Consider the following 25,400-nt stretch of genomic DNA (forward strand, 5'->3'; position numbering starts at 1 on the left):
TTTTAAAGTAAGAAATATTTTTTAGGATAAATTCCTCTTTCCTTAATTCAGATAGTCTTTGTGAGAGCCTTCATTTAAAAAATAATATATCAGTTGAGTAAGAGGGAACCCAAACCAGAAGACAGAATTTTACTGTACTTGTGGTTATAATTTGACTTCAGATTTATAATTCGTACTTAACAAGTATAGAAGATGATTTCTTTTTAAAAATAGAGCAGGCCGGGTATGGTGTCTCACTTCTATAGTTGTGCGGTTACTTGGGAGGCTGAGGCAGGAGGATTGCTTGAGCCAAGGAGTTCAAGATTGCAGCGAGCTGTGATGAGGCCACTGTATTCTAGTCCCAGCAATAAAAAAGTGAATAAATAAAAAACAAAAAAGTAAATAAATAAAAGTAAAAATAGAGCAGCTTTAAGCTAACAGCAAAATTAAGCTATACACCTCTACCCCCCTCATACATAGCTTTCCCCACTATCAGCATTCTATATCAGAGTGGTACATTTATTACAATCGGGTGAATTTTTAAAAACAAGCATGGTCCTTTAGGACTATTACCGTGGATAACTGAAAATACTGTCCATTGCTTAGAATTTTTTGTGAACTCTAACTTTACAGGTAGAATTAGGAAATTAATGTCATTTCCTTGTTACAGTCTTTATTTGGGGGGGTTCGGGTCCAGAATACAGTTAGAATCACTGTTCGTGTTCATTAGGCTTATCTTTAAATGACCTGTTATCTGCTTATACCAATTTAGTTTTCCTCTAAAGGTCAGGTTTTACTACCACTTGAGGTTGGTAAAAAATATGCTCTATGGACCAGGTATTTGACGTTTTCTGTATTTTGTTGGTATTGGTTTTATGGTTGTTTTTGCAGGCTCCTCCATCTAGGTTTGATTCATCTTTCTGTCCTGAACACTTATTAACTCCTTTTAGTTAATAAAGAAAGTCATCAGGCCTATGTTCAGAATCTACTGACTTATTTTATACAATCCTCTTTCATTATTATAGCCAGTGTTATTTTTTGTACTTTACAAATATAAACTCATTTCATATTCACAATGACTCTGTGAAGTAGGTGCTATTATAATATTATAACACCTGTTTTTAAGAAGAGTTAACTGAGGCACAAAAAAGTTAGGTAGCATCTTACTGTTAAGAGGTAATTAATGAATGGGAAGAACTTTCCCAAAGGTTATTGGTTTAGAGGGCCCAACACATTTTTTTTTTTTTTTTTTTTTTTTTGGAGACAGAATCTCACTTTATCACCTTCGGTAGGGTGCTGTGGTGTCTCACAGCTGACGGTAACCTCCAACTCCTGGGCTTAGGTGATTCTCTTGCCTCAGCCTTCCGAGTAGCTGGGACTACAAGTGCCCGCCACAATGCCTGGCTATTTTTTGTTGTTGTTGCAGTTTGGCTGGGGCCAGGTTTGAATCCACTACCCTTGGTATATGGGGCCGGCACCCTACTCACTGAGCCACAGACACCGCCCACAACACATATTTGAATACTTAAGTTTTAATACGTTTGACTGGAAAGTGGTCCTATAAGCTTTATGATCCCATTCTGTGTACCTTTGACCTTGCTAGGGTGTTTCACTTTTTTCTGTTATCAAATATGAGTGCTTTACTTTAAATGGTGGGAGTCTTTGATTCTTTTAATATGTGTCATGAACATTTTCCTTGCAGAGAAAGTGGACTCCAGAGATTGTCATTTCAGGACACTTCGATGGTGTCCAAGACCTAATGTGGGATCCAGAAGGAGAATTTATCATCACTGTTGGTACTGATCAGACAACTCGACTTTTCGCTCCATGGCAGAGAAAAGACCAATTACAAGTATAATGTCTTTCTGCTTTACTTATTTACTTTATTATTATTTTTATTAGAGACCGAGTCTCAATTTGTCCCCCTCGGTAGAGTGCTGTGGCATCACAGCTCACAGCAACCTCCAGCTCTTGGGCTTAGGTGATTTTCTTGCTTCAGCCTCCCGAGTAGCTGGGACTACAGGTGCCTGCTGCAATGTCTGGCTATTTTTTTGTTGCAGTTTGGCCAGGGCCAGGTTTAAACCCATTACCCTTGGTATATGGGGCTGGTGCCCTACTCCCTGAGCCATAGGTGCCTCCCTTTACTTACTTCAAACAACATCCATGAATGGGCACGGGGTGGGGGTGTTTGACACACCTTTTGTGTAGGGGATACAACCACAAGAGGGACTCTACTAACAAAATCAAATATTTTGACCTGGTTGTTTGTTTATTTCAGCCTTACATTAACCTGAAATAAATTGACTTTTCCAAAACAAAACAAAATATCCATGAACACATGAAAAGTGGGGCAATGTTGTTAGCCATTAAGAAAATTAAAACCGGGCGGCGCCTGTGGCTCAAAGGGGTAGGGCGCCAGCCCCATGTGCTGGAGGTGGCAGGTTCAAACCCAGCCCCGGCCAAAAACTGCAAAAAAAAAAAAAAGAAAAAACCATGATTTGATACTAATACACATCCTCTGGAGTGGCTGACAGAAAAAATACTGACAATAACAAGTGCTGGTGAGAATGCAGAGCACCTGGAACTTTGGTAAATCACTAGTGGGAATGCAAAATGACACTGCCAGTCTGGAAAACAGTTTGGTATTCTCTGAAAACTTAAACATATACCTATTCTTTAAAATTTTAACAACAATTCAAATGTTAGTTTGAATTGCAATAAAACTTTACCACTGGTAAGCTTTGAACTGCTATGTGGTAGAGAAAGTCAAGATCCTCAGTGTCAGTTTCTGATAGAAATTCACACAACTGACTGTGTGTGAGTCAGTCCATGAGAGCTAATGAAGTTTATCACTGACATGACACCTTGAATAACACATTATAGATTCAAGTGAATAGAGTTGACAACATTGGGAACAACATCTATATTCAATTTAGAAACAAGTCAAAAGATTTGGAGTGGCTTTCTGTGGCTTTTGCTGATTTGTTACCGATACTGCTTGGCTGTGGTTGAATGGGTGAATGGGTAAATCTGCCCCATGATTGTATTTCCATGATGTAGTAAATAGTTTTGCATCTAATATTTTGCTTGTTGAAAATTTGAGTTTTGGAATGTATGATCATTTTCATTCTATTTTAATACCTAGGTAACTTGGCACGAAATTGCAAGGCCTCAGATACATGGATATGACCTGAAATGTTTGGCCATGATTAATCGTTTTCAGTTTGTATCTGGAGCGGATGAAAAAGTTCTTCGAGTTTTTTCTGCACCTCGAAATTTCGTAGAAAATTTTTGTGCCATTACAGGACAATCACTGAATCGTGTGCTTTGTAATGTGAGTATTCCTCTAAACATTTTACTTAGGTCTAGACACTTGATTTTGAATTTTAAAAACTTTTCCCTCAGGCCATAAATGGAATATATGTGTAGAAAAGAAGCCATGTTTCTTGGCTTGACAAACTTTTGTATGCACTGACATGTAGTGAAGTAAATACCAAAAGTAAGTTTTGTGTAACAAATGAGCTCAAGACATGGTAAAGGCACATTACAGTGTTCAATTGAGGCATGAATACTATGGACTGTCACGGTGCCAGGTACCTAGGATATAACAAAATATAAAAGATAAGTCCTGTCTTCAAGGAGATTACCATCCAGCTATAGGAATGGGGCAAAGGTAGAGGTGAGGGGTGGAACTAACGTACTTGTAATTATTCAGTACCACCAGTGAATTTCCAAATCTTGCAGTACTAAAGTCAATTTCATAGAAGGAAGAGGTCACTGTATGGGACTTCATTTGGGTTTTAAAAAATAGAATAGATTTTTATTATAGTTTTGTTTATATTTATACTCGTGTATAAAAGATTTGAGCTATTTATAAAAATATATGGATTATAAAAATTATAAAGTAATTTTGAAGGCAGGGAGATTAAGTAGGAGATGGTTATGTTACACTGAAATGTGTATCATGTAGTCCTTTAGAGTTGGGTCACATATTTGGTTCTGAACTCAAAAAAGCATATGTATACAATTGATAGGCAAAAGGTAGGAGAGAAAGCACAGACAGGTGTCCAGCGCTATTGGGGTGCTTGTTGGAATGAAGACTGTAGAGGGAAATGGAGAGGAAGGGGGCAAGTCTGATGATGGAAGATCTTGGGAGGCAGGCATAGTTCAGAGTGTGGGGTGCTGCTGGAAGTTCCAACACAGAAACTAATAGAAAGCATTCTGTAACAAAGAAGGTTATGTGGGAACCCAGGGACTCTTAAGGCAGAGAAACCAGCACTAGTCTGGGTAACACTGGAGAAGAAAGTGGCTTGCTTATGACTTAACATCTCATGGCACAGACTTTCTTGATTAATGAAGAGGATTTAGGAGTCCACTCAGCTAATTTCTAATAATAACAAACAGTGGGAACAAGATCAAAAGGGAGGTCTTGATTGTGGTCATTATAATACATAGAGCTGAGTATTTGGGGGTGGTGGGGCAGTTAGTTTCAGAATTGCTTCAATTCTGGATTTTTGGATTCCATGGGAGGCTTGCTCCCAGTTACATCATCAGTTCTGTGTCCTACATAAAAGAATCCTATAGACTAGAGAGCCTCTTGCTGTCTTTTACTCTTATACTAAGTGTTAGAGTAGGTATGTAGGAATGCTTCTTACTGTTCTTTTCTATACTATTTTTTTCTTGGTTTCTGAGGTAAAGCATATAGTTTCTTATGCTTCAGGTAGCTGTTTTTGATGGGATTTTGCTTTGTCACTATTCATGTTTGTGTCTAGTGCCAGTGTGTGTTAAAGTTCAAGTTGTAAAAAACACCCTAGCATATGGGCATGTACCAATTTTGATGGCTAGCATATAGTTTCACATGTAATAATTTGACTGATGTAAATAGCAGAGTCTGAGCAGATTATTGTCTCTTTAAATGGCACTCTTACAAAGTTTTAAAATACCCCCCCAATTACTTAAGTATGTTTAATGAAAATACTATGACTATGCCCTTCTGGGAAGCATCTGTGTTTATATGAGAATCACCAGGGATGTGCCTGTGGGAGGGAGTCTCCTGAAAGTGGAACTCTGGGCCTTCCATTTTCAGCCCACTGCATTCCCTATCAGGTGGTGAAACATGTTAGAGTGTGATGAGCGCATGGTGAGAGGATATGTGACTTCATGGATTGGGTGGGTGTTGTAGGTGGGGCCCGTCTGCTGGAGAGTGCTTGCCTAGCTTTGTATCTCTTGGTTCTGGAAGTGGAAGTGTGGGCAGACATCCACACTAGGAGATCTTCAAACTGTTTCTCAGCATTTAAGAGCATGACTTTTTTGTAGTGCTTGGAATAACAATAACTTTTAGTATTTAAAACTTACATATCTTACTTTTTATTTCAGCAAGAAAGTAATCTTCCAGAAGGAGCTACTGTCCCTGCATTGGGACTGTCAAATAAAGCTGTCTTTCAGGGTAAGCTTTTTGTCTCCAAAATTATTAAATGCATAGTGGAACTTAATGCATACCTAATGTTCATTACATTTATTTATTTATTTGAGACACAGTCTCACTCTGTTGCCCTGGGTAGAGTGCCATGGTGTCATAGCTCACAGCAACCTCAAATTCTTAGGCTTAAAAGCTCCTCTTGTCTCAGCCTCCCAAGTAACTACAACTACAGGTGCCCATCACAAATGCCCAGCTAGTTTTTCTATTTTTAGTAGAGATGAGGTCTTGCTCTTGCTCAGGTGAGTGACCCAACTCCTGAGCTCAAGCAGTCTGCCCACCTCAGCCTCTCAAAGTGGTAGGATTATAGGCACAGGCCACCATGCCCAGCCAACAATTTTTTTTTTTTTTTTTAAGCACAGTGCATGTATCTATCTTCTTCATCCCATATTTCATGGTAAGAACCCTGTGTACACACTTAGGCCACTGAAATAGATGCAGTTTTCACAAAGTTTGTTTCATGGAACACCACAACCATAGCTGAGAATGTGAGTAAACTGAATAATCTGTTACGCAGTTTAAAAAGTTTGGGGACTGTTGGATCAAAAGAAAATAGAAGGAATCTTTGTGGAATTAATGTTCCAAGAGCACATTTGGAAAATACTGAAGTAGCAGAAATACCCTTGTCTTTGGAATCATGTGGACACAGCTTTGAATTACGCCACTTTGAAGTGCTACTGCTTTCTGTCTGGTGACCTTAATACTGAGACAGTGTTCGGTTAGGGTTAGAGTTAGGGTTAGGAGGCAGGAAGATAACTACTACATTCATGATCTTGATGTATTCCTTTAAACTAGAAGATACAGCTTCTCAGCCTTCTGATCAAGAGGAGCTGTTAACTAGTACTGGTTTCGAGTATCACCAGGTGGCCTTTCAACCCTCCATACTTACTGGTAAGAAATGGCAAAAAGATGATTTAATAGAAGTATGAGTACACAGAGTATGGGATTCATTGCTACTGATGTAAATAAGTGCTATAGAATTCATTTTTTATTTGGATGAAAATAGAAAAAAATAATTGCAATACTATAAATTTCTTGTAGAACCTCCCACAGAAGATCATCTTCTGCAGAATACTTTGTGGCCTGAAGTTCAAAAACTGTAAGTTAAACTATAGTTAGTTCTTTGGTCTAATTCTGTCATAACTTGTGATTTTTTTTCTTCCCCACAACTTGATTTTCTCCTTTGCCTTTCTCATACCTACATTTTCCTCCTGCTTTATAGATCTTTTAGTGGCTCTTCATAAGAAGTGACAATCAGACCTCACATTGATTTGTACATTACTATTTATTATTAATATATTTATTAGGTTTTTTTATTAGTCTTAATTTTTAAAGTAGAGAGATATAACATATTTTTCCTTTATTGAAAGGTTTAAGTTTTTTTTTTTTTTTGAGACAGAGTCTCACTATGTCGCCCTCAGTAGAGTGCTATAGCCATCACAGCTCACAGCAACCTCAGACTCCTGGTCTCCAGCGATTCTCTTCCCTCAGCCTCCCAATTAGGTGGGACTACAGGTGCCCACCACAACCCCCGTCTTATTTTTGTGGCAGTTGTCATTGTTGTTCAGCTGGCACTGGCCCGGCTTGAATCCGCCAGCCTTGGTGCATGTGGCTGGTGCCGTAACCACTATGCTACAGGCGCTGAGACAAGGTTTAAGTTTTATTATTTTTAGTGGTATTTTTTTACTTTAATGGTTTCTCATCAAAACCTTCCCATAGTTGTTTATTGTACTGGCTTCATGAAGGTAGGAGGTAAAAACTTGCTAATCTAATTGTTTAAATGAGTTGTGTTACTTCTAGGAAGCTGGCCAATTTCTCTAGTCTTCCTGTTTTTCCCCAAAAATGTTTGCCTAGACAAAAATATAATGTTCCTTAAAAGAATTGTATAACTAGAGAGATTGATGTAATTCTTTTCACCTTTTGAAATTTTGCAGAATGCGAATAGGTACCTTAACTAATACAGAGGTCACACATTTTCTCCTTATTTGATTTTAGATATGGACATGGTTATGAAATATTTTGTGTTGCTTGTAACAGTTCAAAGACACTGCTTGCCTCGGCTTGTAAGGTAGGGAATTTTACTATTTAAAAAAAATTTTACTTAAAAAGCTTTTTTAAAAGATTATTATTATTTTAGAAACTAGGTTTCACTTTTTTATTGCACAGGGTAGAATGCAGTGGCACAATCCTAGTTCACTGTAACCTTGAATTCTTGGGCTCAAGTAATCCTCCCATCTTAGCCTCCCAAAGTGCTGGGATTATAGGAGTGAGCCAGCACACCTGATTGGGAATTTTACTCTTGATTCTGTTTGGTCACAGGTAATTTGGGTCACCAGGCTTTTACAAGTTTGATAATGATTTAGGCCAGTGGTTCTCAACCTTCTAATGCTGTGGCCCTTTAATACAGTTCCTGTGGGTCACAACCCACAGGTTGAGAACCGCTGGTTTAGGCAGAAGTCTATGTGAAAGCCACTGGTGCCTGCTTTTTTTGAATCTTACTTTCTCAGTCTCACTTTCCCTTCTGTCCTTTCAAAACTTGCAGTTGCTTTTTAAATCTATTTCAGATGCACATTTAGAGCTTATTTGTGTCCCTGCTCAAAAATGACTTAATCAGATATCTTAAAATGATACCTAAAAATGTGATAAATTTTAATTAATTGAAGTCCTGGAAATGCAGGGGAATGAGAAGATAAAGCCTATAGTAAAGCTGATCAGACTTTCTTTTTTTTTTTTTTTTTTTTGAGGATACTTTTGGCTGTGACCTAATACAAATCATTTCTGTATTTGCCTAGGAGAATGACCTTGAACTCATAATTCAGTATTTACCTATATCCTTTGTATTATGGAGGATTGTCTGAAGATTCTAAACCCATACATTCCTTTTAAATTTTCTAAAGTTTATTTACTTGTTTAAGTAAAACTGATGGTGAGCACTGCACACCTGGATAGACTCCTGTGTCCCTGGTTCTGCTGTGGATTCTTGTCCCTAATTTGCAGTGAGAGGCATCGTAAGAAATAATGCTGTGTGCTCACTCCGTCTTCCCCCACCCTCCACATGCTTATTTATTCTGTGAAGATGGTACTGAGAGCACTTCCTTCTGGTAGAGGGGCCTTGGGAAAGAGTAGAGCTTGAATGGCTGTGCTTCTGAGTGGCTGATTTGTTTTTAGCTTAGGACACTGTCAATCATGTAATTGAATATATTAACCTTTTTAAGTTGGCTCTCTCATAACAAGTATATACATCCCTCTTATACATTTTTAACAGCTTTAGATACATGTTATTAACATACTATTAATTGTATGTTTAATGTGAACAATTTGATAGGTTTTGACATGTTTATGCCTGTAAAATCATCACTATAATGAAGATAACGAATATATCAGCCATACCCCCCAGTTTCCTATGCTGCTTAGTAATTACTCTTTCCTGTCCCCTTCCCTAGGAAACCAGTAGTCTGCTTTTTGCTATAATAGTTTGTATTTTCTAAAATTTTATATAAATGGAATCAATCTATAAGGCATCCCAAAAGTTACCCCTAAAGGCACTGTATAAAGGGTAACTCATTTGTTCTAGTAATTTTATTGTAGATACTCTAGGATTTTCCACATAGATGCTTATGTTCCCTGTGAATAAAGAAAGTTTTATTTCTTCCTTTCCTGTATGGGTATTTTAATGTTGAATAGAAATAGTAACAACAGAAATCTTTGCCTTGGTTCTTATGTCAGGAATGAAAGTCTTTGTCTATTAAGAATTACGCATCTCTTCTTTATTCAGTTGCAGAAGTTTCCTACAATTCCTAATTTTTATTAGGAATGGATCTTTTATCAAATGTTTTTTTCTTCATCTATCTCCTTTTTTGCTTATTAATATGGTAAATTATATCAATGATTTTTTTCAAGTGATAAACTTCCTGTTCTAGATAGGCCCCATGTGCTCATAGTGTAATATCTTTTAATAAACTATTAAATTCAGTTTGCTGAAGTTTTAAAAACTTTAACATCTAGTTATAAAGGATTTTACTCTGTAGTTTTCTTTCTCTTTTTTGTTTTTTAGAGACAGAGTCTCACTTTGTCGCCATCAGTAGAGTGCTGTGGTGTCACAGCTCACAGCAACCTCCAGCTCTTGGGCTTAGCTGATTCTCTTGCCTCAGCCTCTGGAGTAGCTGGGACTACAGGCGCCCACCACAATGCTGGGCTATTTTTTTGTTGTGGTTTGGCCGGGGCTGGGTTTAAACCCACCACCCTCGGTATATGGGGCCTGTTCCCTACTCACTGAGCCACAGGTGCTACCCTGCTCTGTATTTTCTTTCCTCATAGTTGCTTTTTCTGGTTGTGATGTTAGAGTAATGCTGGCCTCAGAAAGTGTCTTCTGACCGTGGCAAATTCCTGGAATAATTTTTGTGGAATTGGTATTATTTCTTTTTCAAATTATTGGTTAGGTTCCCAAGTGAAGCCAACTGATTCTGGAGTTTTACTATGTGGGAAGGTTGGTTTTTTTTTTTTTTTGAGACAGAGTCTCATTATGTTGTTCTCGGTAGAATGCTATGGTGTCACAGCTCACAGCAACCTCAAACTCTTGGGCTTAAGGGATTCTTTTGCCTCAGCCTCCCAAGAAGTGGGACTACAGGCGCCCGCCACAATGCCCGGATATTTTTTTGTTGTAGTTGTCATTGTTGTTTAGCAGGCCCAGACCAGATTTGAACCCACCGGCCCCCATGTATGTGGCTGACGCCCGAGCCACTGAACTATGGGCACTGAGCCAGTATGGGAAGGTTTTTAACTACATGTAGTTTCTTTCATATAATAGAAATAAGACTGTTTAAGTTCCTTTTGGAGGATTGTGTCTTACAGAAAATTTGTCCCTTCATCTTAGTTGTAAAATTTACTGGCACAGATTTTGTAATCATATTCCCTTATAATCCATTTAAGATTTATAGAATCCCTAGTAATGTCACCTTTCTTATTCCTGCTGTCGGCAATTTGTGCCATCTCTCTCTGTCTCCCCCCCCCCCCCAACTTTCCCTGTTTGGTTTTTTTCTTTTTTCTTCCTTTTGTGAAGGGTGTATTTCTGGAAATTGAACAATAAATTGGTAATTTTATTGATATTTTTGGAGAACCAGTTTTTGGTTTTGTATTGGTTTTCCTGTATTGTTTTTCTTGTTTCTATTTCATTGATTTTTGCATTTTAAGAAGGCTTCTTTTTGGAACTGTTTTGTGAACTGTTTGCTCTCCAAAAAATGAGTCTCAGAGGTTGAGAGGCCACAGTGTGGACATACAGCCAAGTCTATTTCATTGATTTTTGCTCTGTTTTTACTTCCTTTCTCCTCCTTAGGTTATACGGCCTCTTCTGTTTCTAATTTAATAAGTTTAAAGCTGAGGTCATTGATATCAAATTTTTCTTTTTACTATAGATAATTAGTACTATAAATTTCCTCTAAGTATTGTGTTTGAGGCATTCTACAAATTGCAATATATTGCATTTTTATTTCCATTCAATTAAAAATACTTTCTAAATCCCCTTTTGATTTTTATCTTTCACCTGTGGGCTATTTTCACCTGTATTGCTTCATTTTCATAAACTGGATGTTTCCCAGAGATTTTTCTGGTACTGACTTCTAATTTAATTTCACTGTGGTCACTGACTTGAATCTTTTGAAATTTAATCCTAATAAGTTTCCATGTTCACTTGAATATATATTCTGTTTCTGTCGAGTGGGGTTTTCTGTAAAATGAATTATATCAGATTGATTGATGGTAGTATTAAATCTTTATCCTTCAGTTTATTTTTATTTATTTATTTTTTTTATCCTTCAGTTTAATTGAAAGTTGCATTTTGAAATCTCTGGCTATTATTGTGAACTTATCTATTTATCCTTGCAGTTCAACAAGTTTGTACTTTTATGTACTTTGAAGCCTTAAGTACTTTGAAGTACTTTGTTGTTAGGTGCATAAACATTTGATTGTTATGTCCTCTTGATTAATTGGCTTGTCTATTACTCTGAAATTAGCTTTTTAAATTTCTGGTAATATTTCGTTTTCTGAAATCTTCTATGATGATAACATAGATATTCCAGCTTCCTTTTGAGTTGGGTCAATCTTGCTTTTTTATCTGTTTTATTTTATTTTTTAATTTAATTTAATTTTTATTTTTATTTTATTTGACAAAATCTCACTTTCTTGCCCTAGTAGAATGCATGGCGTCATAGCCCATAGCAACCTCAAACTCCTGGGCTCAAGTGATCCTCTTGCCTTAGCCTCTCCAAGTAGCTGGGACTACAGGCACCTGCCATCTGCCTGACTATTTTTAGAGATAGATAGGGTTTCCCTCTTGCTCAGGCTGGTCTAAAACTCCTGAGCTCAAGCAATCCACCTACCTCAGCCTCCCAGATTGCTAGGATTACAAGGCATGAGCCACCGAACCTGGCCCTTGGCCCTTTTTAATTAAACAGTCTTTTATGATTCTACTTAATTTTTTCTGTTGGTTAGTACATAAAAGTCTGTTGTGTTATTCTACTGATTGTTTTACATTTTTTAGTATATATCTTTAATTTATCACAGTCTACCTTTAAGTAATATTGTACTGGTGACCCCTCAACAATCTGGGCGTTAGGGGACCCAACTACTTGTGCAGTCAAAAATGCATGTAATTGGTGGGACCACATCTACCGTGCATCTTACAAGGATACATGTGAAACTTACTAAATGTAGAATATAAATGTCTTAACACAATAACTAAGAAAAAGCCAGGAAGGCTATGTTAAAAAAAAAAAAAAAAATTAGTCCAGGGCGGCACCTGTGGCTCAGTGAGTAGGGCGCTGGCCCCATATACCAAGGTGGTGGGTTTGAACCTGGCCTGGGCAAAACTGCAACAACAAAAAATAAATAAAATTTAAAAAAAATCCATGTATAATTTTGACTTCCCAAAAACTTAACTATCAACAACCTACTATGGACCAGCAGCCTTGCTAACAACGTAAACAGTTGATTAACACACAATTTGTATGATATATGTATTATACTGTATTCTTAAAGTAGGCTCAATAAAAAGAAATGCTATTAAGAAAACTATAAGAGAAAATATATTGATTATTCATAAAGTAGAAGTGGGTCATCATAAAGGTCTTTATCCTCATCATCTTCACGTTGAGTAGGCATAGGCTAAGGAATGGAGAGTTTGGCCTTGCTGTCTTAGGGGTAGCAAAAGGGTAAGAAAATCCATTGATAAGTGGGCTTGTGCAGTTGAACCCATGTTGTTCAACAGTCAGCTGTACTACTTCATTTACAATTTAAGAACTTTATGAAAGTATGCTTTCACTTCCTCCTCCTTTGTGGAATTTTTTTCTACATTTTATTCTTTATAGAAATCCCACAATATTTTGTTGTAATTTTTGTTTTAAGCAGCCAGTTATTTTTAATGAGATTTAAATAATGAAAAATTTTCCATCAGATAGCACTTTCTTTTGCCTGAGTGACATTCTTTAACATTCCTTGTAATGTACTTCTGCCAGTCATAAATTTTTTTTAGCTTTTGTCTGTCTGAAAACTATATTTTCTCCTTCCTTTTTAAATGATTATGGTACTTGAAGAATTCTTGGTTTACAATTGTTTTCTCTCTATTTTCTTTTTTTTTTTGAGACAGAGTCTCAAGCTATTGCCCTGGGTAGAGTGCTGTGGTGTCATACTTCACAGCAACCTCCAATTCTTGGGCTCAGCTCTCCTGCCTCAGTTTTTCCATTTTTAGTAGAGATGGGGTCTCACTTTTGCTTAGGCTGGTCTCGAACTCATGAGCTCAAAGTATCCATCCACCTCAGCCTTCTAGAGTGCTGGGATTACAGGTGTGAGCCACCATACCCGGCCAACAGTTGTTTTCTCTTTAATATATTAAAGATGTTGCTCCATTTTCCTTTGACTTACATTGCTTCTAATGAGACATCTAGTAGTTTTTCTCTGTTCCTCTGTAATGGCTTTTTTTTTCTCCACCTACTTCTATAATTTTATATTCATTGCTGGTTTTAAATCGTTTCATTATTGTTGGTATTATTTTCATCATGTTTCTTATACTTGAGTTTATTGAACTTTCTGGATCTGTAGGTGTATTGTTTTCATCAAATTTTGAAATTTATCAGGTATTATCTATTTTTTTTTTTTTTATTAACTCATAGCTGTGTACATTGATATATTCATGGGGCATCATTCACTAGCTTCACAGACCGTTTACCAAGTTTCACATATACCCTTGTAAGATGCACCGCTGGTGTAATCCCACCAATCCCCTTCCCTCTACCACCTCCCCTCCCCCTCCCATCCCTTTCCCCCTTCCCCCTATTCTTAGGTTGTAACTGGGTTATAGCTTTCATGTGAAAACCCTAAATTAGTTTCATAGTAGGGCTGAGTACATTGGGTACTTTTTCTTCCATTCTTGAGATACTTTACTAAGAAGAATATGTTCAGCTCCATCCATGTAAACATGAAAGAGGTAAAGTCTCCATCTTTCTTTAAGGCTGCATAATATTCCATGGTGTACATATACCGCAATTTATTAATCCATTCATGGATCGATGGGCACTTGGGCTTCTTCCATGACTTAGCAATTATGAATTGGGCTGCAATAAACATTCTGGTACAAATATCTTTGTTATGATGTGATTTTTGGTCTTCTGGGTATATGCCCAAAGAGGGATTACAGGATTGAATGGCAGATCTATTTTTAGATCTCTAAGTGTTCTCCATATCTCTTTCCAAAAGGAATGTATTAATTTGCATTCCCACCAGCAGTGCAAAAGTGTTCCCTTTTCTCCACATCCACGCCAACATTTCTGGTCTTGGGATTTTGTGATATAGGCTAGTCTCACTGCAGTTAGATGGTATCTCAAACTAATTTTGATTTGCATTTCTCTGATGATTAAAGATGATGAGCATTTTTTCATATGTCTGAAGGCCGCGCGCCTGTCTTCTTCAGAGAAGTTTCTCTTCAAATCCCTTGCCCAGCCTGTGATGGGATCCGTTGTTCTATTCTTGCTAATGCGTTTTGAGTTCTCTGTGGATTCTGGTTATTAAACCTTTGTCAGAGACTTAACCTGCAAATATCTTCTCTCATTTTGAGGGCTGTTTGCTTGCTTTACTTAGTGTGTTCTTGGCTGTGCAGAAGCTTTTTAGTTTGATCAGGTCCCAGTAGTGTATTTTTGAAGCTGCTTCAATTGGCCGGGGGGTCCTCATATAATACTCGCCCAGACCGATTTCTTAAAGGGTTTTCCCTGCACTCTCCTCTAGTATCTTTATAGTTTCATGTCTTAAGTTTAAATCTTTGATCCAGTGAGAGTCTATCTTAGTTAATGGTGAAAGGTGTGGGTTCAGTTTCAGTCTTCTACAGGTTGCCAGCCAGTTCACCCAGCACCATTTGTTAAATAGGGAATCTTTTCCCAACTGAATGTTTTTAATTGGCTTGTCAAAGATTAAATAACAGTAAGTAGCTGGGTTCATCTCTTGGTTCTCCATTCTGTTCCAGACATCTACTTCTCTGTTTTTCTGCCAATACCATGCTGTTTTGATCACTATCAATTTGTAGTATAGTCTGAGGTCTGGTAGCGTAATTCCTCCTGCTTTGTTTTTATTTCTGAGTAATGTCTTGGCTATTCGAGGTTTTTTTCTGATTCCATATAAAACAAAGTATTGTTTTTTCAAGATCTTTAAAGTATAACAGTGGAGCTTTAATAGGGATTGCATTGAAATTATATATTCCTTTGGGTAGTATGGATATTTCAACAATGCTGATTCTTCCCAGCCATGAGCATGGTAATGTTTTTCCATTTGTTAATATTTTCAGCTATTTCTTTTCTTAGAGTTTTATAGTTCTCTTTATAGAGATCTTTCACGTCCTTTGTTAGATAAATTCCCAAATATTTCATCTTCTTTGGCACTACTGTGAATGGGATAGAGTCCTTAACTGTTTTTTCAACTTGACTATTGTTGGTATATATAAAGGCTACCGATGTTGATTTTGTAACCTGAGACGCTGTTGTATTCCTTGATCACTTCTAAGAGTTTTGTAGTAGAGTCCCTAGTGTTTTCCAGATATACAGTCATATCATTTGCGAAGAGCGAAAGTTTGATCTCTTCTGACCCTATATGGATACCCTTGATCGCCTTTTCTTCCCTAATTGCGGTGGCTAAAACTTCCATTACAATGTTAAAAAGCAATGGAGACAATGGGCAGCCTTGTCTGGTTCCTCATCTGAGTGGAAATGATTCCAATTTAACTCCGTGCAATATGATATTGGCTGTGGGTTTGCTGTAGATTGTCTCTATCAGTTTAAGAAATGTCCCTTCTGTACCGATTTTCTTAAGTGTTCTGATCATGAAGGGATGCTGGATATTATCAAAAGCTTTTTCTGCATCAATTGAGAGAATCATATGGTCTTTGTTTTTTAATTTCTTTATGTGCTGGATTACCTTTATAGATTTACGTATATTGAACCAGCCTTGAGACCCTGGGATAAAACAGAGTTAGTCATGATGTATAATTTGTTTGATGTTTTGCTGGATTCTATTTGTTAGGATCTTGTTGAAAATTTTTACATCTATATTCATTAGTGATATCGGTCTATAATTTTCTTTTCTTGTTGGGTCTTTTCCTGGTTTGGGGATCAGGGTGATGTTTGCTTCATAGAACATGTTAGGTAGTCTTCCTTCTTTTTCTACCTTTTGGAACAGGTTGAGTAATATAGGTACTAATTCCTCTTTAAAAGTTTGGTAGAATTCTGACGTGAAACCATCTGGTCCTGGGCTTTTCTTTTTAGGGAGGTTTTGTATGGTTGCTGCTATTTCCGAACTTGATATGGGCCTGTTCAACATTTCCACTTGATTCTGGCTATGTCTTGGAAGGTGACGTGCTTCCAAGTATCGGTCAATTTCCTTCAGATTTTTATATTTCTGAGAATACAGTTTCTTGTAATATTCATTAAGGATTTTTTGGATTTCTGAGGAGTTTGTTGTTATTTCATCTTTGTTGTTTCTGATTGATGAGATTAGAGATTTTACTCTTTTTTTTCCCTATTAGGTTGGCCAAAGGTTTATTTTATTGACCTTTTCGAAAAACCAGCTTTTTGATTTATTGATCTGTTGTATTATTCTTTTGTTTTCAATTTCATTTAATTCTGCTCTAATTTTGGTTATTTCTTTTCTTCTACTGGGTTTGGGGTTGGAATGTTCTTCCTTTTCCAGTTGCTTGAGATGTCCCATTAAGTTGTTAACTTCCTCTCTTTCCGTTCTCTTGAGGAAGGCTTGCAGTGCTATAAATTTCCCTCTTAGAACTGCTTTGCAGTGTCCCAGAGGTTCTGATAGTTCATGTCTTCATTGTTGTTTTGTTCCAAAAAGTTGGCGATTTGTTTCTTAATCTCATCTCTGACCCAGCTATCATTCAGCATAAAGTTATTTAACTTCCATATTTTTGTATGAGTCTGCAGATTCCTGTTGTTACTCAGCTCAAGTTTTATTCCATGGTGGTCCGAGAAGATGCATGGAATAATTTCTATTCCTTTAAATTTACTGAGTTTAGACTTGTGACCTAAGGTGTGATCGATTTTGGAGTAAGTTCCATGGGCTGATGAGAAGTATGTATATTCAGTTTTGTTGGGATGAAATGTTCTGTAAATGTCTGCTAAATCCAAATGTTGGATGGTTAGGTTTAAATCTAAGATTTCTTTGCTCAGCTTCTTGTTGGAGGATCGATCCAACACTGCCAAAGGAGTGTTGAAATCTCCAACTATTATGGACCTGGAGGAAATCAAGTTGCTCATGTCTGTTAGAGTTTCTCTTATAAATTGAGGTGCATTCTGGTTGGGTGCATAGATATTAATAATTGAGCTCTCATCATATTGAGTATTACCCTTAACAAATATGAAGTGACCATTCTTGTCCTTCCTTACTTTTGTTGGTTTAAAGCCTATTGTATCTGCAAATAAAATTGCAAGATCTGCTTTTTTCTGATTACCATTTGCCTGAAATATGGATGCCCATCCTTTCACCCTGAGTCTGTATTTGTCTTTTAGTTAAGATGTGACTCTTGTATGCAACAGATATCTGGCCTGAGTTTTTGTATCCAGTCAGCTAACCTATGCCTCTTTAGAGGACAGTTTAAGCTGTTCACATTAATGGAGAATATTGATAAGTCTGGTGAAGTTTTGGGTCTCGAGTTTTTCAAAAGTCCAGTGGCCATTTTTAATCCTTTCACCAGTGTGGAATTTGGAGTTTGATGAAAAGTTTCTGAGTGAGTTTACTTTTGTGGTATAGGATTGGGTTGGTCATTATGGAGGATAGGTCTGAGAATATCCTGAAGAGCTGGTTTGGTTATGGCAAATTTCTTCAACATATGAATGTCATTAAAGTATTTAATTTCTCCATCATAAATGAAACTCAGTTTAGCTGGATACAAGTTTCAGGGTTGAAAGTTATTTTGCTTTAGGAGATTAAAAGTCGGTGACCACCCTCTTCTGGCTTGAAAAGTTTCAGCAGAGAGATCTGCAGTCATTCTAATATTCTTCCCTTTGAAGGTAATGGTTTTCTTTCTCCTGGCAGCTTTGAGGATTTTCTCCTTCATATTAACTGTAGTGAAGTTAATTATGATATGCCTTGGGGTTGTCTTATTGGGGTTGAGTCGTGCTGGGGTTCTGAAGCTGTCTGCTATCTGAATTTCAGAATCTCTAGGCATGTCTGGAAAATTCTCTTTCATAATTTCACGCAGAATGGCCTCTGTGCCCAGCGAGGCCAGTTCATCTGTTTCTGGAACTCCTATGATTCAGATATTCGCCTTCTTCGAATTATCCCAGAGCTCTCTGAGAGAATGATCCTTTTTTGCTCTCCATTTCTCTTCCTCTTTGAGAGTTTGGGAGCGTTCAAAGGCTTTATCTTCGATGTCAGAAGTCCTTTCTTCTGCTTGCTCCATTCTGTTGCTGAGGGATTCTACTGTATTTTTCATATCTTTGAGGGCTACAAATTCTTGCTTCAGTGTGTCTAAGTCTTTGGTAGTTTTGTCTTTAAATTCGTTAAATTCTTGAGACAGCTTTTGAATTTCTCGAATTCCTAATTCCACTTAGTTAATCTTGTCTGCAATCCAAATTCTGAATTCGATTTCTGACGTCGCAGCCAGTTGTTTATGAATGGGATCTTCAATTGCATCTGCCATATCTTTCCTTGGGGGGGGTTGATCTATTCTGGTTATTCATGTTGCCAGAGTTTTTCTGCTGATTCTGCCCCATGGTTGTTTTACTCCCTCTGATTTTTTCCCCTGGGGCTTTATCAAGGGCCTGTACAGTGTTGTGGCCTGAGAAACTGGGGCCCTGTCTGGTGTGGTGGGGCTAAGTGGTCTGTCTTGTTTTCAGCTGGTTCCTGTTCCACCCTAGTGAAACAGAGACTCTGGATTGAAGTCTCAGCTGTGGAGAAATATCAGCAATTATGTCATCCCACGCCCCACTGGCAAACAATTGGAAAAGAAAAATCAAACCTTCCTACCACCGTTCACCCAGGGCACCACCTGATTTGTCCTCAGGCGATTGGTTCAGTTCAAAAAGTGCAAATCAAATGTCTCAGTCTGCACCTGTCTCGGGTGAGAGAGTTTAAGAGGACTCTGGGAACTGGATCACAGGGTCTGGTGACTAATCTGATGTGGCTTGCTCCATTGCTGCGTGGAGTCAAGAGGAATCACCCAACCAATAGATCAGTCTGGGAAGGTTGATGCCTCCTTTCCCACCTTGCACCACTGTCACACCCAGTCACTGATAGCCCTGCAGTTGGCTGACCCAGTTGCCTGTAGTGAATAGGTACTCCAGGAGTTTGTACCTGCCTGAATCACAAGGAAGTCTGCCAGGCCGCTGCGCTCTGCCTCTCTAGGAGGAGGAGGTGAGGCCTGACAACCTCGGGCGCTTGATGAAGGTTGGGGGGTTTTCACTCAGGTCCTTCTCGCCCCTGATTAATTTTACTGAAAGAACAGAACAGAACAACTCTGCGGTTCCCCTGCAGAAGAGAAGCTGAATTGAGTTCCAAATCAGCTTGTCTTTGCTCTTGTATTGTCTGTAGGGTGACGATCCCCTGAGGGCCAGGTGCGTCTTAGCTTTAGTAAAGCGGACCTCTGGGTCAGCCCCGCCCTGGGAGTTTCCCCGGTTTGCAAGTTGGAGTAGCCTCAGGCAAATCCTATACTCAGAGTCTGGTTGCCCAGGGAGACAGGGGGTGTGGCTTCAGAATATTCGGTAGTAAGTCATATTGCTAGCAAAAGAGGGCTGCTGTTTCATGGCTCAGGCAACCACTGCTCTGGTGTAGCTCCCTTCCTGCCAACCGTCCTCTCTCCGCTCCCGTACCCCAGAGTCTGAACCGACCGACTGCAGCCCAGCACTGTCTACATCCCTCGAGCAATCGCCCAAGAGTCTGGACCCTTGGGGGACAGGCCTCCAGACCTTGGAACGAGAGCAGAGGGGAGTGCGGGGAGTGCTGGGAGCCTAGGGATGCGGGCAGAGAACACACATAGCTTTACAGAGTTTTATGCCTGGCCGTATGGTCACCAAAAGATGGCTATCACACTGTGCCTCAGGGAACTGCCACTCCGGTGCAGTCCGCCGACCAGGACTGGCCTCCAGATCTCAGTGTGAGTAAAGGGTAGCGCAGGGAGCTCAGAATTCCAGGTAGAGACTATATACAGTTTATACAGTTCTATGCCTGGCAGGAGGACGCCATGGCACCCTAGCAGGGGAGGTAAGTCCAGTTTTTAGAGTGTCTCTCCCGTGGAGTGTAGTGGGAGGACCTTTGAACTGTGCCCGATTGTTTTTGGGGCACTCTGAGCCATTCTCATGGGGGAGGGGACTCCCATCTGCTTGGTGATGGATTTTGTACCTTTTGTTTGTATCCTTGTGGTCGCAGCTCACCTCAGTGGGGTTGACGTGCGTTCTTCAACCTTCTCTCTTAGTGCAGCTCAAATCCACCAGGTTACTTGCTGAATTTTTTTTTTTTTTTTTTTTTTTTTTTGGCTTTTGGCCGGGGCTGGGTCCGAACCCGCCACCTCCGGCATATGGGACTGGCGCCCTACCCCTTGAGCCACAGGCGCCACCCTACTTGCTGAATTTTTGTCCTTTAACTCTCGTACTGGACGGGAGCCTCTGTGGAAAGCTGGCTTCAGTCAGCCATCTTGTGTCCTCCCTCCGGTATTATCTTTTCATGCATTATTTTTTCATCTTATTCTTTTGGACATTTTGATTATATTTGTTGAAGTTACTGCACAGTGCAATAGAGCTCTCCCATGTCCTGATTTGTTTTATTTCTCAGGGGTCAATGTTCTTTGTTGCTAGATACATATTGGAGGACCATAGTTTGCCTGGCTTTTTTAGTTTTTTCATGCAAGAGAGTAAACCTGGGGTGGTGCCTGTGGCTCAGTGGGTAGGGTGTCAGCCCCATATACTGAGGGTGGCCGGTTCAAACCCGGTCCCAGCCGAACTGCAACAAAAAAATAGCTGGATGTTGTGGCAGGCACCTGTAATCCCAGCTACTCGGGAGGCTGAGGCAAGAGAATTGTCTAAGCCCAGGAGTTGGAGATTGCTGTGAGCTGTGTGACACCACAGAACTCTACCGAGGCCAATAAAGTGAGACTCTGTCACTACAAAAAAAAAAAAAAGAGAGAGAGAGAGAGTAAACTGTTATCCCATATTGACCAGAAGCGAAAGTCTCTGTGAATTACACAGTTAATACACGAATAAATGTATATTTCTTATAAAAAGTTAAAACATCATCAGTTCTGATGATTTGTCTTTTCTAATCTCAGTCTTCTGTGATTCTTCCCAGAGAATAGCCCTGGTTGTAGTATGTTATTGGCACAAAAAATTTTTTTTAAATTTTTTTACATTTAAACAGATATATAAAATATATCCATACAAATAAAGTAGTATTTAAAATGTTTCGTTTGCAGTTAATTTTTACTTAAAGAGCTTCATTGTTTCATTTCTGTCCTACAGGCAGCTAAGAAGGAGCATGCATCCATCATTCTTTGGAACACTACATCTTGGAAACAGGTGCAGAATTTAGTTTTCCACAGTTTGACTGTCACCCAGATGGCCTTCTCACCTAATGACAAGTTCTTACTAGCTGTCTCCAGAGATCGAACCTGGTCATTGTGGAAAAGACAGGATACAATCTCGCCTGAGTTCGGTAAACTAGTTCCCTATTGGGAAGGTTATTAGTGAAGCTGTTTTGTCTGTTTTATCCACTTTAAGCAGTTGTTTAGTTAACAGAAAGATAAGGTGAAGGGTAGAGCCTCATGGCTGTGAACCCTTTTGAAGTTCTTGGATAGCTGAGGAAGACTTGACCTTGTAAAATTTAAATGGAGGTGGTCTTTGGGTTGACCTCTTTGCAGTTATGTAGACAGGATGTTTTATGTTCAAACATCTCAGTTAAAGAAAATCTATGTGTAGGCAGTTAAATTTTGTAAATGGTTAGAGAATGCTATCATAAAACCAGCTAGATGATTTTTCTGAGCTAGGATTTTTTGAGACAGGAATAATGAAAATACAACTAAGAAAATTTGAAGTTGAGTGTTTTCTTCTCTGAACTATTTTATAAATATAGTAATATTTTAAATTGTGAAACTTGGAGGTGCAATTATCCCTAGCCTTTTCCTGCCCTCCCCTGTCACTTTGATCATCAGGAAGGGTATGTTATGCATCTGCGGATAACATGACCCCACTGACCCACACTCCACTCTGAGCCTGGTATAAATGACAAAAAAAGAAAGGAACAAAAGAGTTGTGTTGTTGTAGTAGGGGCCTATTCCTATTTCTCCCAGTTCCTTTTAGTGGGTAAATTCTGGAGAGTGTTTAAAGTATATTTGTAAGCACAACATGGTGGTGCATGCCTATAGTCTTAGCTACTCGGGAGGCTGAGGTGGGAGGATTGCCTGATTGCCTACTTCTTTTAGTCCACCTGGGCAAGTTTGTGAAATTTTATCTCAAGAAAAAAAGTATATTTGTGTTTTTTATTCCTGTTTTTTATTCTTCCGTTGATATGACTTGCATACAATTTGATTTTATGATATTTCCAGTCCTTAGTATCTTGTATTTTAGAGAATACTAAGGACTATAAAACATACTCAGCAATATAAGTTAGAACACACTATTTTCTTTACAGCACTAGTGATATCCTAATGTGCAACATTTACTTTTTAAGAAGCTAAAGGGATGCTATTAACATTTATTAATTTGTTGTGTCTTTATCGATTTTAGATTAATAGATATACTCCCATTCCAATTTCCTCATAAACAGTTATATATTTTCGATTTAGTCCGAATAAGGGATAGAAGGGAACTTACATTTAAATTTTACAAGGAAAATATTAGTTTTTTAAAAAACATTATAAGTAGTACAATCTTTTTCTTGTAACCTAATATGCAAATCTAGCTACTTCTTGAGTAAGGTTAAATTGCTTTAGGCTTCATTCATAGGTATAAATTGAACTTTGAGTGTGTGGAAGATGTTTGTCATTAGTTACTAGAGAGGGACTAGTCAATATAAAAGCATTCCCTACTAGAGGCTTGGTGCCTATAGCTCAGTGGCTAGGGTGTCAGCCACATACACTGGAGCTGGTGGGTTCGAACCCAGCCGGGGCCTGCCAAACAACAGTGACAACTACAACCAAAAAATAGCTGGGTGTTGTGGCACGCGCCTGTAATCCCAGCTACTCGGGAGGCTGAGGCAAGAGAATCACCTAAGCCTAAGAGTTTGAGGTTGCTGTGAGCATGGCACTCTACTGAGGGCAACATAGTAAGACTCGTCTCAAAAAAAAAGAAAAAAAAGCATTCCCTACTAGAAAAGTAGCATATGCTCATAGCCTTCTGGTGAGGGGTTAGTTGCCTGGCTTCAGTCTCTTGTAAAAATCAGCACATATTAAATTGATTACTAAGTCACATGATGTATATTGCCCTTAAACATAGCTTTCTAATGGTTAAAAAAAAAAAAAAGTTCTGCTTTGTGAGTGGTGTGTACATATTTCTTTCAGATCCAATTTTCAGTCTCTTTGCTTTTACCAACAAAATTACTTCTGTGCATAGTAGAATTATTTGGTCTTGTGATTGGAGTCCTGACAGCAAATATTTCTTTACCGGGAGTCGGGACAAAAAGGTAATTTTTTAAAAACTTAATATTTTTTCAAATATAAAATAATGTTTGTATAGATATAGTTGAATAAAAAACATACAATACTGCCTTTCGGATACAACTTTTAAAAATCAGTTCATGTATCCAGCCTCTGTCTGGATTAAAGGAAAAAAATCCGTTTATTCCCTTCTGTGTTTTTCATATATATGCATTTTAAAAGGCTTTTATTACTTGTTAAATTCTATGCATTTCTCTGAAATACCAAAAATGTGAAGAGAGAAGAGCTTTCCGACACTTGACCTTCATCAAATGGTCCCAGTGAAAGAAGAGCAGTAAATGAAATGGATCAAGACCAAGAAACTGGGAGGGCAAGAGGGGCATTGGGGGGATACAGGGAAAAACCGTTTCTAGTTTTCTGATTCATATTTACATAAATTTAACATTTTTCCTATAATGAATGACTGTTTTTATTCAGTAGTACACACATCTACCCAAACTTGGAAGAAAATCAACAAGTTAGCTAGCAATATGCTCTTGAACGTGACCTCTACCCTTGTTCTGGAGAAAATGTTGACCTGGCTTCCGGTCTTTCTTCTGTTTTTGAACTTTGTAAAGTGCCCTTTGCTTTTTCTACATTTCTGCAGACAGTTCAGCATTCCTTTCCTCTCCCTGCCTTCTTTAGTCATAGACACAGTACAGATACCTGAAGCAGAGGGAGGGCTAGCACAGTTATGGTGTCACTTAGGTAAAGCACTTTCAGGTCAGCCTCTTCGGCATCTCTCAGACCCGCCCTCCTGTTGATTTGCCTATTTACGTCTTTCTTGGCATTTATTTGCCTGTCCCTGCTAGATGCTGAGCAAGCAGAACTGCTTCTGTCCTCCACAGTCAAACCCCAGAAGGTGGTCCAGTGCCACACTCAGGGAAGGTCCGGCTGCAGCAGACAACGTATGTGCTCCAAAACATGCTGCTGCTTACTGGGACAAAGCCTTCTGCTCAGAGTCTTGCTTTGGTTCTGCGTCCTGTTTCACTTCCCTGTCCATTTCTTTGTGACCAGTCTCATACTTATGAGGCATGAGCTTCCAGGGAAGCCCCATTTCTTGTAAGGGGTTAGGCCTCCTGATAGCTGAGTTGATTCCCCAAGCAATGGATGGTATAGAGGAAGAGCTATAGACTGAATTAGTCCCTTTGAATTTGGGGGTAACCTCTCAGGGAGATGCATGAGTCACTGGGTGAGGACACAGGGAAAGGAACTTAACTGGATCAGAATTGATTTATGAGTGAAAAAGGCATGCTAGGGCCTCCTCCTCTCCCCGCCAACCCCCCCGCCCACCCGTCTCTGGGCAGGAGTAGTCCATCTTTGGATCAACACACCTAGGTAACTGAGGTCTCAGATACTTGTGTCTGCTACCCTTTTCTCTAGAGCTTGATGCCCTGAAGTCCTGGAACATCATATACAAATGTAAATGCTGACTTTTTTAAAATACTAAAGCAAATATCTGGTGTTATCTCTGTACCATTGAAAATCAAATGCTGTGGTTCTCAGCCTTCCTAATGCTGCGAACCTTTAATACAGTTCCTGTGGGTTGCCCACAGGCTGAGAACCGCTGCTCTAATGCATTGCTAGAAGCCTTGCAAAGAGAAAGCTCTACAGAGTGTGATCTGTGTTAGGTTGTTGTCTGGGGAGAATGTGACACCAGTGATGACTGCGAGCACAACATCGGCCCCTGCTCCTCAGTCCTGGATGTGGGGGGTGCTGTGACGGCCGTCAGTACCTGCCCAACACTCAACTCTTCCCAACGGTCAGTCTGGGTGGAACTTAGTT

The 25,400-nt window shown here is 38.9% G+C and overlaps 1 protein-coding gene across 2 annotated transcripts in view; it reads left to right on the forward strand.

Annotated features, from left to right (window-relative positions):
- ELP2 (elongator acetyltransferase complex subunit 2) overlaps nt 1-25,400 on the forward strand; it is a 62,997-nt gene that overhangs the window by 29,717 nt on the left and 7,880 nt on the right. The window contains exons 12-20 of one of the 2 annotated variants that reach the window (XR_008375923.1): nt 1,682-1,831; nt 3,125-3,313; nt 5,356-5,425; nt 6,251-6,346; nt 6,497-6,554; nt 7,451-7,523; nt 21,445-21,637; nt 23,481-23,602; nt 25,172-25,377. Coding sequence is in view for 1 of the 2 variants with exons in the window: in XM_053571064.1 (XP_053427039.1) it covers nt 1,682-1,831; nt 3,125-3,313; nt 5,356-5,425; nt 6,251-6,346; nt 6,497-6,554; nt 7,451-7,523; nt 21,445-21,637; nt 23,481-23,602; nt 25,247-25,377 (1,082 nt within the window). In the remaining variant the exon portion in view is untranslated. The remainder of the gene's footprint in view (nt 1-1,681; nt 1,832-3,124; nt 3,314-5,355; nt 5,426-6,250; nt 6,347-6,496; nt 6,555-7,450; nt 7,524-21,444; nt 21,638-23,480; nt 23,603-25,171; nt 25,378-25,400) is intronic. The other variant, XM_053571064.1, reaches the window with a different exon arrangement.

Source organism: Nycticebus coucang, chromosome 19, assembly GCF_027406575.1.
Source record: "Nycticebus coucang isolate mNycCou1 chromosome 19, mNycCou1.pri, whole genome shotgun sequence".
Lineage (NCBI taxonomy): Eukaryota > Metazoa > Chordata > Mammalia > Primates > Lorisidae > Nycticebus > Nycticebus coucang.